This window comes from Oncorhynchus mykiss, chromosome 10, assembly GCF_057628025.1.
Source record: "Oncorhynchus mykiss isolate SJ-2025 chromosome 10, ASM5762802v1, whole genome shotgun sequence".
Taxonomy (NCBI): domain Eukaryota; kingdom Metazoa; phylum Chordata; class Actinopteri; order Salmoniformes; family Salmonidae; genus Oncorhynchus; species Oncorhynchus mykiss.
Genome location: NC_143031.1, coordinates 38,374,762 through 38,390,271, shown reverse-complemented (window position 1 = coordinate 38,390,271; position 15,510 = coordinate 38,374,762). Strand labels below are relative to the sequence as shown.

The 15,510-nt window shown below is 39.9% G+C and overlaps 1 protein-coding gene across 4 annotated transcripts in view; it reads right to left on the bottom strand.

The window, feature by feature from the left end:
- The window catches only part of ar-beta (androgen receptor beta), a 55,836-nt gene extending 41,185 nt beyond the window's left edge, over positions 1–14,651 (bottom strand). For 2 of the 4 annotated variants that reach the window (XM_021617169.3, XM_090185833.1), the window contains exons 1-3: positions 14,490–14,651; positions 12,168–14,359; positions 1,714–1,865 (exon numbers count right to left, since the gene is read on the bottom strand). In XM_021617169.3, coding sequence (XP_021472844.2) covers positions 1,714–1,865; positions 12,168–13,594 — 1,579 coding nt within the window. In that variant the 5' untranslated portion in view covers positions 13,595–14,359; positions 14,490–14,651. 4 annotated transcript variants of the gene reach the window in all.
- Positions 14,652–15,510: the final 859 nt, after the last annotated feature.

Sequence of the window (15,510 nt, the reverse complement as noted above, 5' to 3'; positions counted from 1 at the left end):
GTCTGGTGTTCAGACTCTGCTTGCAGATGTAAGAGAAGAAATCCGTACTGCCCTGTCCACTTCACTGTTGCTCCAAGCAGAGGAAACTGCAGTTCTAAAATACATCAAAAAGCTTTAAGACTTCTGCCTGAAGCCCATATATGCCACAGCGTACATGTTGGACCCCAAGTAAGAGCACCCTGTCTGGTGCTGAGATCAACAAGGCCTATGGTGTCATCACTACTGTGTCTCGTCACCTTGGCCTGGATGAGAGCAAGGTTCTTGGCAGTCTGGCAAAGTACACTTCCAAAGCAAGGGCTTTGGGATGGAGATGCAATATGGCAGTCGTGCCAACATATCTCATCAACCACCTGGTGGAAGGGACTTTGTGGATTGCTTTTTGAGCCTGACAATGAGCCATCCTCAACAAGGTTGGAAAGTGACAGTGAAGATGAGGCCTCCGAGTTTGATGTTCAAGAAGTGGACATTAAGGAGATCCAGGGAGAAGACATGGAAGCCTGAGAGAAAGACCACCAAAGCTTCAGTTTCTAGACTTCTTTTTTACAGGTGTATGTTGAAAACGTTTTTGGGAGATGTGATAGATCATTGGGGATCATTTAATATTCCCTTTCTTTTGTTGTTCGGTGAAATCATCCCATGTGAAGAATCAACTCCTTTAATTAAAGTTAAATTCGTAACTAAATTGTTTTTTAAATTTCTATTGGAAGGATTTAATAATTTGCAAATATGTCTACTTATGATCAGGTAAAAGGTTTATGTTTCTGTCTCCATATGATATGGTAAATATATCCAATGCAAAAAAACATCTACATTTAAATGGTATTCATATCAATTTGCATATATTTCCATTAATTCCCATATAAGTTTCCATCTCTGAATATTCCCCAAAATATGCAACCCTAGTAATGATCATGCTATTTAATCAGCTTCTTGATATGCCACACCTGTCAGGTGGATGGATTATTTTGGCAATGTAGAAATGCTCACTAGAAGGGATGTAAACAAATTTGTGCACAAAATTTGAGAGAAATAAGCTTTTTGTGCATATGGAACATTTTCTGGGATCTTTTATTTCAGCTCATGGAACATGTTGTGTTCATATTTTTGTTCAGTGTAGTTTACATGTTGTCAACAATCTAAGCCAACCCTGTCTGTTTTGCCCCATAGTTGCGCAAACGTCGGTTTTGTTGCTAAACAACTAACCCTTTTATGCGCTGGGAGTTTCTGGTGAGGTGCGTGACTGTAATTGCTATTTGAAGTGGGAAAAGTAGCATACCTATGGCAGGGCAGATATCTGGATATTCGATTAGCTGTGCCCATCCCTGCTCATAATCATGAGCTTTTACTCAGAAACAGGATTTCATATGTCATATGACTCACAGGATTCACTGAAAAAATGTAATGACTTTCCATATGAGGATTTCCCAGATGGGTAGACGAGGATGAATGTAACTTCTGGCAATTTTGTAAAAAATGTACATAGATTGGTTTTATTCCATATTCCAAATAAACCATGTCAATACTATGGGTATTTTCCTTTGAAATACATAGAGATTAAGAACTATGTTTCTTACGGCATCATTATATCTAATACATTATTTCCAAAAAGCATGAGAGGTGAATCTGGTTTATGGATCCCATTTCCACCATTGATGCTCTGCTCTTTCTTCTGTGTGGAGAGGTGCAATGGCATATTACTTTATCAAGTCTTACCTTCTGCAGCTCTCTTGAAGAACACTTTGCAGCTGCCACAGGTTAGCGCTCCATAGTGGCAGCCAGATGCTTCATCTGCACAGATCAGACAGGTCCTCTGGGGCGGGAAGAAGAACTCCATGGGGAACATGTGGTCTCTGCCACCCTCAAACCTTTAGGAACATATTAAAGGCTTTTAGAAACATCACAAACAAACAGTACATAATTACTCAACAGCATCCTTCAATAAGCACATGTGTTCCTATTACCCTCTGCCTCTCTCTTTTGCCACTACATACACTCTGATAAGTTGTTTCCTGACATTTTAACAGAAGTGACCATAACCTAATGCTTGAGGCCTGTAATTTTTCCTTCAGGGGTGAAACCATTGAGAATGGACTAATGGAATATTCAAATGAATCAAAACTACAATAGTGTAACAGCAGAGCTTGATTGTCATGATATGACAAATTGACAAGCACAAAACAATTGCTAACATTATGAAAAGCACGTCGCTCGCTTAAGCAAGTTGTTATTTTGCTAAAAAAAATAAACATTGTGATATACACTGACTATACAAAACACACACATTCCATGACATAGATTGACTAGGTGAATACAGGTGAAAGCTATGATCCCTTATTTATGTCACTTGTTAAATCCACTTCAATCAGTGTAGATGAAGGGGAGGAGAATGGTTAAGGAAGGATTTTAAGCCTTGAGACATGGATTGTATATGTGTGCCATTCAGAGGGTGAATGGACAAAACAAAATATTTAAGCGCCTATGAACTGGGTATGGTAGTAGGTGCCAAGTGCACCGGTTTGATTGATTCACACTCAACAGTTTCTCATGTGTATCAAGAATGGTCCACCACCCAAAGGCCATCCAGCCAACTTGACACAACTGTGGGAAGCATTGGAGTCAACATGGGCCAGCATCCCTATGGAATGCTTTTGACACCTTGTAAAGTCCATGCCAACAAATTGAGGCTGTTCTGAGGGCAACGGGGGGGAGGGGTGCAACTCAATATTAGGAAGGTGTTCCTAATGTTTGGTATCTCAGTGTATACGCCACTGACACTTAACACCCCACACAAAAGCTGAAACCCAATCTGGACCATGGTCCCTGATCAAAATTAAACGTGATTGCCTCTGGCTGGCATTCTATACGACTCCTCACATTGAGGCCTTATGTGCAATACTACTGCCATCAAGTGTATACCCTATTTGTGTGGTTCTTTATATTTAGTGAAAAGTTCATTTGATTCACAGATCCAGATTATTTAAGCATTTTCACTTTTCTCCCTCAGATTCACAGTTTCTGAGTGAGATCCTCATCGGGTGAACCAGACTGGGTAAGAATGTATCTGATTTCTAATCAGAGCTGGGCAGAGGGTGTGATGACTTGAGAGTGTGGGAAAGGTGTGAACAGCAGTGCCAGGGCCAAGGGGGGCAAGAGGGGTGCTCTACTGCAGCTGTCAGCACAGGAAGAGATTGGACAGTGTGTACAGACATAACTATACCTCAATGACGTATAGCGTTAGGTGTCAAGGCTCTATGTAAAAAACACAAGGACAAAGCTTATAACCAAGCAGCAAAACAGTCCTCTCTACAGTATCAGCAGTAGGCTAAATGCCCACTGGCTCTTGGTCAGAATCTAGAGCCAGAAAAGCCAGCTGTTAGAGAATAAAGCACAAAGCTCAGTTTCAGTGCCTTAATATGATGAGTATAATTCTGTTCTGATGACCTGGTCTGATGTTACTGGGAGATTGAAGTAATTCAGTGTTTCCCATATGTTCACTAAGCAGCAGCGCACCACTAAATTGTTCCTAAAGCCAGACAGGAAGTATGTAGAAAAGATAATTAAACTATATAATTTAAAATAATATAATCTTTGAGAACTAGAAATCACCCAAATAAAGCTAGACACTAAGGGAGAATTGAACATCCTAAAAATAATGTATTTAAAAGTATTTTTTGTCATGGCTGGATTACTGACGGGGCACACAGGGCACATGCCCAGGGGGTCCCGATTGGTTTTGTTATACTATTTGAGCATAAGAACACAGAATTAGCCACAGCAAAATGCATGGGATTGCATGAAATTTGTTTTCCTGGAAATTAGCCACACACACCCCTTCCATGATCATTGACAAAACTAGGGGAAATACTGGTTAATTAATCCATAGATATTGAGAGTGACTGATCTGGTTAATCATAAATCAGTAATAAATGTAGGTACTTCAAATGTGTGATGAAATTATTAATGTAATCAATGCAAGGATATAAATGTTACTCTATGCTGCTCTTATCCACTTTAGCTATAAACCTTTAAGGAAATAATTGGAATTGTTGGAAATCCAAAATGAGGATATGTGATGATGATAATGCTTCTGAACATTATATTGTTGATGGCATATCCTGTGGATGTCAACATGGCGTAAGAATATGAATGTAAACTGGGGCATGGCATGGCAAAGCAGGGGGGAAACGGAAAAAGGTTAGAAAAGTAGAATTCCTTTCACCCAGACTGGTTCTGACCATTTTGACAACACAGAAAAATCTCCACATATAAATTGTATTGTCAAAATCATTGAGGATAACAAACAAGAAACGTTTATATTGTATTCCTTCAGAAATTACTGTTCACTCTGTCACAGACCTGCCATGTACCCACAGAATTTTGCAGATGTTCTTTGTACCCACCCCATCTAACCCAGACATCTAACATTTCCCCCGATGAAATGTAGCCTAAGTGAATGACTACTCAACATGAGCAAAATAAGCTATTCTGTATTTTATGTAAGCTTATTGGCTGGAGTAGAGGAGGGCTGATATGAAGAATGTAGCCCATAAGCCAATTGGAGCAACTGTAATAGCCATATGGTTTGTAAGTTCCAGATCTGATATAAATCTTGCATCATAACACTTAGACATTTCAGACTGTGGAATCCAGATAATACACTGTGAGTGGTGTGTGGCTGACATATGAATCGTCATTAGCACAGCACTTGCACGCTTAAGGTGCAATTTGGAGAGTAATTTAGAATCTCAGGTAAATTCACCATGAGTGGATCGGATGGTTAGGTCATCAACATCAGCAGTGGCCTACTGAGCATTAGTGCATCCAGCCCTTTGTTCTCAAAAAGAGCACACGTGCGCACATGCCTTCTAAGTCAGTGGCATATACACTGAGTATACCAAACATTAGGAACACCTTCCTAATATTTAGTTGCACCCCCTATTTTTCCCTCAGAACAGCCTCAATTCGTCTGGGCATGGACTCTACAAGGTGTCAAAAGCGTTGTTGACTCCAATGCCTCCCACAGTTGTGTCAAGTTAGCTGGATGTCCTTTGGGTGGTGGACTATTGATACACACTATTGATACACATGGACTTGATACACATGGCAAACTGTTGAGCATGAAAAACCCACTAGCGTTGCAGTTCTTGACACAAACCGGTGTGCCTGACACCTACTACCATACCCCATTCAAAGGCGCTTAAATCTTTTGTCTTGACTGGCACACTTACTCAATCCATGTCTCAATTGTCTCAAGGCTTAAAAATCCTTCTTTAAACTATCTCCTCCCCTTCATCTATATTGATTGAAGTGGATTTAACAAGTGACATAAATAAGGGATCATAGCTTCACCTGGACTCACCTGGTCATCATGTCATGGAAAGAACAGGTGTTGTAGTTATTTTTCAATGTAACTACAAACTCAAACCCTCACCCTGAAATGTTAAGTAAATATGGTCAATGTAATGTGGTGGTAACTATTTGTACTGTTATTTTAAACCTGAAACTTACAGTGTAAAGAACTATACCGCCTGTGTGATATTGGGTGGAAACACGGTTGGCTGCTATAATGTGGAAAATGTAGAACAACTTCATCTTCATCAATAGTTAAAAATATGCAAATAGGCATGGTGATGACAGCTAAAGGTAAGTAGCAGCCCAAAAATACAAGTGTTAGGTGCCAGTGACTGCTGAGTAAGGCAAAAATCTATTTTCACACCAAACAGAGCATAATTGCTGCAACAGAAATGGACAACTTAATTGACCCTTTGCCTAACAAGCCTTTTTGAGGTCTATCTTGTTTTTCAACACTTCCATGTTCCTATTTACTCACTGTACTGACCTTTTTGGAACTACAGTATATATTCTCATTTGATAATATACATTATATATATTATTACTGGCCAATTTTAACATTTACAGTGCATATAGAAAGTCTATATTTGTTTTACTTTTTTCACATTTTGTTGTGTTACAAAGTGAGATTGAAATAGAAGTAATTGTAATTTTTGTGTCATTGATCCACACAAAATACTCCATAATGTCAAAGTGAAAAAATAATTATACAAATGAAATAACTACCATATAGTCCCTGCATAAGTATTCATCCCCTTTGTTGAGGCAAGCCTAAAAGAGTTCAGAAGTCAAATTTGGCTTAACAAATGATATTTTGTTATATGTCAAGTTAAATTGAATGACTGCCCCTTCCTCTGTTCCACATACTGCACCTAAAATATCTGTAAAGTCCCTCAGTCAAGTATTGAATTTCAAGCACAGATTCAACTAAAAGACCAGGGAGCTTTTTAAAGCCTCATAAATAAGGACAGTGATTGATAGAAGGGGAAAAATAACAAATCAGACATTGAATATCTCTTTAAGCACGGTCAAGTAAAAAATTGTATATGGATGGATGATGTATCAAACCACCCAGACACAGAGATGCAGTCTTCCTTCTGAACTGAGCTAAAGGACAGGAAGGAAACTGCTTAGGGATGTCACCATGAGGCCATTGGTGATTTTAGAACAGCGACAGAGTTCAATGGCTGTGATGGGTGGATCAACAACATTGTCGTGACTCTACAATAATGCCCTAAATGACAGAGTGAAAAGACGAACACAAATATACAGAATAAAAATTCCAAGACATGCATATGTATGCAACAAGGCACTAAACTAATATTGCAACAAACACGGCAAAGAAATACACTTTTTGGCTTAAATGCAATGCCTTATGTTTGGGGCAAATCCAACAACACATCACAGCATGGTGGTGGCTCCATCATGGGAATGGTATGCTTGACATCTGCAAAGACTGGGGAGTTTTTCAGGATGAAAAGAAACGGGCTGGAGCTAAGTACAGGCAAAATCCTAGAGGAATCCTAACCTGATTCAGCACGACAACACCTTTTCCCCCTCAGGAGACTGAAAAGACTTGGCATGAGTCCCCAGATTCTCAAAGTTCTACAGCTGCACTGTCGAGAGCATCCTGACCGGTTGCATAACTGCCTGGTATGGCAACTGCTCAGCATCTGACCGTAAGGCGCTATAGAGGGTAATGCGTTTGGCCCAAGTACATCACTGGGGCCAAGCTTCCTGACATCCAGGACCTATATACTAGGCGGTGTCAGAGGAAGGCCCAAAAATGGTCAAAGACTCCAGTCACCAAAGTCATAGACTGACCCCCAAGCCATAAGACTGCTGAACAACTAATCAAAATGGCCAACCGGATGGCCAACCAGACCGAAAGTTTGATTTGATTTGATAATAACCTACAACAAACACAAAGCCAAATCGACACTGGAGTTGCTCAAAAAGGGAGTGAATGTTCCTGAGTGGCCAAGTTACAGTTTAGACTTAAATCTGCTTGAAAATATATTGCAAGACTTGTAAATTGCAGTCTAGTCATTATCCCCAAAACCCTGACAGAGCTTGAAAAATTGGGAAAAGAATAATGGGCAAATATTGCACAATACGGGTATGCAAAGCTCTAATGAGACTTACTGATGAAGACTCAAAGCTGTAATCAAGGTATATTAGTGTTTATTTTTAAATTCATCTTAAACAAATTTTTGTACATTTCTTCCACTGACATTAGTATATTTTGTGTAGAACGTTGACAAAAAAAATAACAATTAAATCAATTTTAATCCTACTTGTACTTGTAACAAAATGTGAAGAAATCCAAGAGGGGTGTAGACTTTCTATAGGCACTGTACCCTTTACCCTCTAACATCTATGTAACGTGGTTGGTGAAACACTACTTGACCAAAAGTATGTGGACACCTGCTCGTGGAACATCTCATTTCAAAATGATGGGCATTAACATGGAGTTGGTCGCCCCTTTGCAGCTATAACAGCCTCCACACTTCTGGGAAGGCTTTCTACTAGATGTTGGAACATTACTGCGGGGACTTGATTCCATTTACCCACAAGAGCATTAGTGAGGTCGGGGCACTGATGTTTGGCGATTAGGCCTGGCTCACAGTCGACATTCCAATTCGTCCCAAAGGTGTTCAATGGGGTTGAGGTCAGGGCTTTTTGCAGGCCAGTCAAGTTCTTCCACACCGATCTCGACAAATCATTTCTGTATGGACCTCGCTTTGTGCACGGGAGCATTGTCATGCTGAAACAGGAAAGGGCCTTCCCCAAACTGTTGCCACAAAGTTGGAAGCATAGAATAATCTAGAATGTCATTGTATGCTGTAGCATTAAGATTTCCCTTCACTGGAACTGAAGGGTCTAGCCTCAGACCATTATTCCTCCTCCACCAAACTTTACAGTTGGCACTACGCATTGGGGCAGGTAGCATTCTCCTGGCATCCGCCAAACACAGTTCGGACTGTCAGAATGATGAAGTGTGATTCATCACTCCAGAGAACATGTTTCCACTGCTCCGGGGAGCTTTACGCCACTCTAGCCGATGCTTGGCATTGTGCATGGTGATCTTGGGCTTGTGTGCGGCTGCTCGGCAATGGAAACCCATTAAATGAAGCTCCCGACGAACAGTTTTTGTGCTGACCGTGCTTCCAGAGGGAGTTTGTAGCTCGTTAATGAGTGTTGCAACTGAGGACAGTTTTTATTTACGCGCTACGCGCTTCAGCACTCGGCGGTCCCATTCTGTGAGTTTGTGTGGACTACCACTTTGCAGCTGAGCCGTTGTTGCTCCTAGACGTTTCCACTTCACAATAACAACTTTTACATTTGACTGGGGCAGATCTAGCAGGGCAGAAACTTGACAAACTGACTTGTTGGAAAGGTGGCATCCTATGACAATGACAAGTTGAAAGTCACTGAGCTTTTCAGTAAGGCCATTCTACTGCCAATGTTTGTCTATGGAGATTGCATGGCTATGTGCTTGATTTTATACACCTGTCAGCAATGGGTGTGACTGAAATAGCTGAATCCACTAATTTGAAGGGGTGTCCATATAATTTTGTAAATATAGTGTAGTTCCAGTCTATTCAAATAATATATACCCTTGGATCATACAGTACATTGCTTATACAACCATCCAACCGAGGAAGCTATTACAATGGGGAAAGGGGGATACCAAGTCAGTTGCGCAACTGAATGCATTCAACCGAAATGTGTCTTCTGCATTTAACCCAACCCCTCTGAATCAGAAAGATGCTGGAGCTGCCATAATTGACATCATTGCCGCCCGGGCAGCACTTGTTGTTGGGGGTTAACTGCCTCGCTCATGGACAGAATGGCAGATTTTTACATCTTCCCGGCCTGGTGATTCAAACCAGCGCTTATTCGGTTACTGGCCCAACGCTCTTAACCGCTAGGCTACCTGCCGCCCGCACACAAGAACATCATGTGTAATTGAAAATACATGGTCTGGTTGTACCTTCACAGTAACAAGCTGGCTATATTTCTAGGAACGTATACACACAATGTACACCAGAAGGGTGTACTTAAAAGCACCTAATGTGATGTATTAGGTCTATGTTTGGTTGAATTGTAGTTACTGCTGTTATACTGCAGCTCAGAACAATGTAAGTGTCAATGCCACACTGTGAAGCATTTTCTGACAGAGACAATACTATTTTGTCTATGGGGGGTAATTCAATAAACAATGAAATTCACATGGGAACTCAAGCTAGGGATGAGTTATAATGGGCCTATTAGACCATGTTAAAACGTATAGAGATGAGCTCTCCAAGAGAGACAAAGGGATTCTAAAATAAGGCCATGTGTATGAATAATGTTGGGTTGCTGTCAAACGGACAGTAAAGTACGTCACCATAGTTACCTTATATAGAACTTTCTCTATCTCATGACATTAATCAAAGTAGTCCTAAATGTACATATTTGTGACAATGTGGAAATGAGAAATACACGCAAACCTGCAAATCTGACCCATTACAATACATGCAATTGTTTGATTATAATTTCAATACCACTTCAATATCTTAGAAACATCTTGTAAATGCAAGTAGCAAATTAGAAAACTACAGGGCAAAATTAATCAACAAGTAAGGGAACCAAAGATGCACTATTATCCTGAAATTAGAGAAATAATTCTCCCTTTAACAGATATTATAGAGATGCTTCTTTGTCTTCTGGTTGAACATAATTGCTGTATCGCTGAGTTTCAAGTTGCAGACAGAGACATGTCTCTCAACCCACATCTAAAAATGATGTCTTAATATCTTCATGATCATTTCTCGTGCTTACAAATGGCACATACAATTAGTATTTTACTTTAACAAGCTTTACAGAAGGAATGGATGTGTCCAACTGTATTATTATGTGATTACTGCATATTGTGTAATCACATTTGAACACCAAATCAGTCTGATTTAGAGAAAGATTTCTCACAGGGCAGGAAGGAAGAAATTTGTTTGAGATATTTCCTGAATTTAAATTAATAGAGGTCCACGTCTCATATGATCATGTTAGTAAACAGTTTATACTGTAAACATGATTTTATAGCATTTCTTGTTCTGAATATATGGGAGTTGAGAACATCGGTAGCTATTTTTGGAGTGAAATGAAAAACATTGTGGCTGGACCGATAACAGATTCTCCCTCCATTCAGTGTTAGGGTATGTGATGTCTTGTGTGTAAGATTAAAGTCTGTTCATTGAATTGTTACTGACTCTTAGAAGTCAATCTTCACAGAGCATCTAGTCTGTATATAATGTCTTCCTCTTACTCTGTAGGCTACATGATAAGTTCTTGAAACATTACAGTTCCCCTTTAAAGTTGAGATTGATTTTACTACCTCTCTGGGCAAATTTCTGAGCACATACAGTACTGTTGAATGAAAATGATGTACACCATATACATTACACTATACGGTTACAGCTTTCATTTAGCAACCTTTCCTCAGAAATAAAGAGCAGGAAGTTAAATGAGTGTGTCAACCTCCAGGTGAGAGTAACAAGAATATTTAGCAACATTTGCTCAGATATTTGCTAAAAAATTAGCTCAGAAAGGAAGTAAATGTCTGTTTTCTGGTAATTTGAGATTCCTGCTTCTCAAACTTAAACAATATGCAAAACCAGATATTGAATAGTAAAAACTGGGATTCTAGTATTGCGCAATGATCCTGATCACGGAACTTCAGACCATGCTTGGTCCAATAAGGGCTCTCTTTCGCGTCATTTTATCCATCCTACTACAACTACACCAAGCATCAAACCACTGTGAGTAAAACATTAAGACAACTAGCATTTGCTCAAGGACTGTACTCAGTGTAATATAGACACTACAAATGCAATGCTTACTTTGCAGAGATTTTGCATGATATTAGTTGCACATTCTACATGCAGGTTGACCAAATATATGTTGGAAACACTTCAAAGTAGCCTAACAAATGTATTATTTTACTGTTGAGAACTGTTCCATGGATCTGTACACAACAAATACTTAAGTCATGTGGCTTGTGGCTTTGTGTCCAATTAAATCAGAGGACAAAGATATACACACAACATTATTTACATAAGTTCTAACGAAGCCTAGAACGTCCTGTTTAAAAAAGCAAAACAGACAAGCACTCTGGGCATACACTATTCAGAGCTTATACCTATAGATGCTCAAAGTAGGCTACAAAGTAGGCTGATAACATCTTTATTTGCTGTAATGAGCAAGTGGCTAACAAATTACCTTGTTTGCCTTGTCTGCAAAGTCCCTGAGAGAAAGACATGTGCATCAATGGGAAACCCCAAAGCTGACTGGAGTGTGATCATGAAGATATGGAGGTGAAACTTTGCAATTCCTCTATGTTTAAAAAATCTGAACTGGTAAAATGTGGTCTTTTTTCTGTTCCTTCAACACTATTCACAGCTATCCTTTTCAGAATCAATAGTGGTCTAACTCATGCAGAAGTCATTGTTACTACTGATGTTGTACATTCATGAAGATAATACAATACAGCGCACTATATAATTTGCAATATAACCATTTGACAATGGGGTCGTTGATTTTGTTTTTGATCAAATACATCATAAATATAAAAGTAGTCTACTATAGAGTAAGTACATTGTGATAGTCTGTTGGAAGAGGGAATGAAGAATTATGCAGCCCATAACATTGTAAAACTTGACAGGTGAAAGATTGCTTTGTTACACTGCATTTAAACATGTAGGTTAATTACCCCTTAATAAGGGCACTGTAATGTAAAGTGTTTGTGAATTTGTGAGTTTTAATAACCTTCTTACCTGGCATCTGTGTAAGAGACATCCAGCCAGTCACCGACCTCATTCTTTAAGTACGGGGAGTTGGGATAGGGCATCCTCCCTAGCATCCCGCCCGGATACCACTGCTCAGAAGTTGGCCGCTCTCTGCGCACCAGACCACCACCCCGCTCATATTCATAAGGGTTACAAATGAACCCGGAGTCTGGTCCCGCATTGTATGGATTCATACCCTGCCTCGGTCCATATTGTGTGTTGTCATTGTCATTATACCCGTTGTACTGAGAACCCCATGACGTTCCGGCAGGTTCATTACTAATGGCCTCATATTTTATCTTGACACTGTACTGTTGTTGTAAGTAGTCAGCATATTTGTCCTCCATTGTTTCTCCAGTTTCACAGACATGAGCTGGGATGACATGAGACGAGATTCTGTCTGGGTCAGTTTGACTGAAGTGTGCCAAGTGTGCTGGCAACAGTGGGTCAAAATGACAAGATGCAGAGCGTGCTCTTGTACTCAGAGAATTCTCTGTTTCTTTTGAAGTCGGGTCATCACTCTTTTCATTCAGTCTAAATTCCTGTTCACCTGTGGATGGATGTCTGGAGCTAAGGTGCTCCATGGTCGCCACTTCTTCTGTAAGGTCATTTGCTGGGGAACTTTTAAACATCTTAACTCGTGTATCACTTTGTAGTGGCCTGGCATTGCGCTCACTAGGGCATTTGTATTCTGTAATGGAGACGTTTTCTTCAGCTCCAGAACAATTCAATAGAGGCACCTGAAACAAATAGTTGCCTTGACTTTGGTCATTTGCACTGGATGGTGCGTAATTAGGTCCCAGGTCATTCATCTCATTCAAGTCCATGGTCAATCCCAGCGACACAGAGACAGCGTTGCAGAGCTCCCTCGCCGTTTCTGATATGGTTGTGCAGGCAGAATTGGAACAACTGTTCGCCACACGGGCGTAACTGTTAGGACTTAACTCCACTCCGTGATGGGGCACAGCTGGTTGACAGCACTGTTGTTTAGTGTTGCAGGCTAACGGTCCAGGGCGACCGGATCCGTATCCATTCGCGTTTGGATAGTCTAATTCGTTCACAGAGGAAAACCCGGTTTTGTTTCCTGTTGAGCTTTTGGCAAAATGGATACGTCTTGCATCCGATTCGAGTGTTCTGGAAAAACTAATACTGTCATCTTCCTTCACTTCAATGTCAGAATTGCGAGCCGTCCCTGACGATATTTCTTTTCGGGGTGATTGCCGGTTAGTTTGGCGCATCTCCCAGGGGTGTTTATTCTGCATGAAACTGTACGAACTAGAAAAGTCCAAGGTTTCGGTGACAGTAGTGTTACTAGGCAGTGTAGCTTTCACGTTGTGGAAAACGTTTTGGAAAGGTCCGCGAAAAACTATGTTTGGGGAGTCACAAACTCCTCCTAATCCAACTGGAATCTCCATAGTCCAAAAAAAGGCGTTTACGCTGATAGGCCGTCAGAGTTGAAAAAATGTTTAAGAAACGGAATTGATCAAGTAGGCCACATTAATAAGTGTTTAAAGTCATAGCCCTATTCCAGTTAACAAAACAATGAGGCAATAATTAGACTGAGCCTTAAAAAAATAGGAGGATTGCCCTATTGCGTAATTGAACAGTTTTTTGTCAGAAGTTTGTAGCCTAAATCACACACTATTTACCCAGTTTAAATAAAAACGTTTATGAAAACGAATATGTCGTTATTTCATAAATAAAACATTTGATTAAAATTTTGCTCACGGATCCATACATTTTGACATATAGCCAGCAGAAATATCCTTCATGACAGATTTGCGCTCACCATTCATGAAGGCGAAAATGAAACTGCCTGAAGTGATGAGTTCTGTCGATGGACTATAATCGTGTTTTTTCTTCCTCTTGAGAGTGTGCAATGGTAAAAATGGTCTGTGTCCAATATGGCAAATGCGTTGCCGGAGAGAAGCGCTGCCTGTTTCACCTATGAAACTCCTCTAGTTGGCCTATCCTAACGTTTAATATTCATTTAAAGGTTATAGCCTACAAACGAGTGAAGCACCTACAAAAGTCATCAAACAACTGAACACCCCGATAGAACAGTTGAATGCTTGGTTTTAAGAATGTTTGGTTTGCTGCAAGTTTGTGTATGGACGAAGTTCGCTTCCAAAGTCCTTGAGTTCCTTTTTGCCGTCAGCCTTTGAGTTTGGCAACATTCCCTAGTGACGAAATAAAACATTCCTTGGATTAAGGCCAGTAGGCATACATAGAGTCATTCAAAATATATCGATAGGAGTAGGCTAGACAGTCAATGTGAATATTAAATATGAAAATCATGCAATTACTTACTTAGATAGGGTTAAAATCGGGACCAACCCACAGTAGCCTATAATAAAAAGGTTAGAGTTGGCTGAGTCGGTGTCGTGGACATGCAGTGGCAGAGCACAGGTCTAATTTTGCCATTATGCATGATGATACATCACTGCTCATCATGCAATGCTTGTAGCTACTAAAAATACATGGCGTTTACAACGGCCACCACCACAGGCTTACATCGCTGACACAGTTATCCAAAACAAATTTCAACCACTCTCCTTAGGCAGTAGCAGGTTGCTCACAAGAGCAACAAGAGCAACAGCATTAGTGCCACCTGGGATAAGACTCCATCCAACTGGAACATAACTGGTCCAACATGCTCACGCAAAAGGTTTTTCCTAAATGCAGAGTGCATGGGCCAATATATGTCTTTACTAAAACATAGATTGTTGTATAACAAAACATTTAATAATTCCTTATCAAACACCATAATGATTTACCTATATGAACACCCTTTGATTATGTAATGTAATAACTATCTAAATGTCATCTAATGTGTCAAAAAAACACAAGAGAAATTAGCACACACAACAAATATTAAAAGAACATTCTTGCAAAGGTTAATTTCATTGATAGTGTAGGCCTAATAGATACAAAATTCAGCACCTCCAGGCAAGAGAGGATGGTTTGGGAGTAAATACTTATATTACGCCCATAGAACACAAATAATGATATACCACATTAGTCCATGGGCCAGCAGAAATATTTGGCCAAAATCAATTGAATGAAGTTGTAGAAAAATCTCAAGGATGATCAATGGAAACACGAGTCTCATAGAAAAGGGTCTGAATACCTTCATTTATACATTTGCAAACATTTCTAAAAACCTGTTTTCGTCATTATGGGGTAATGTCATACTTTGTGAATTTTTTCCAACAATTGTTAACAGACAGATTATTTCACTTAATCACAATTCCAGTGGGTCAGAAGTTTACATACACTAAGTTGACTGTGCCTTTAAACAGCTTAGAAAATACCAGAAATTATGTTATGG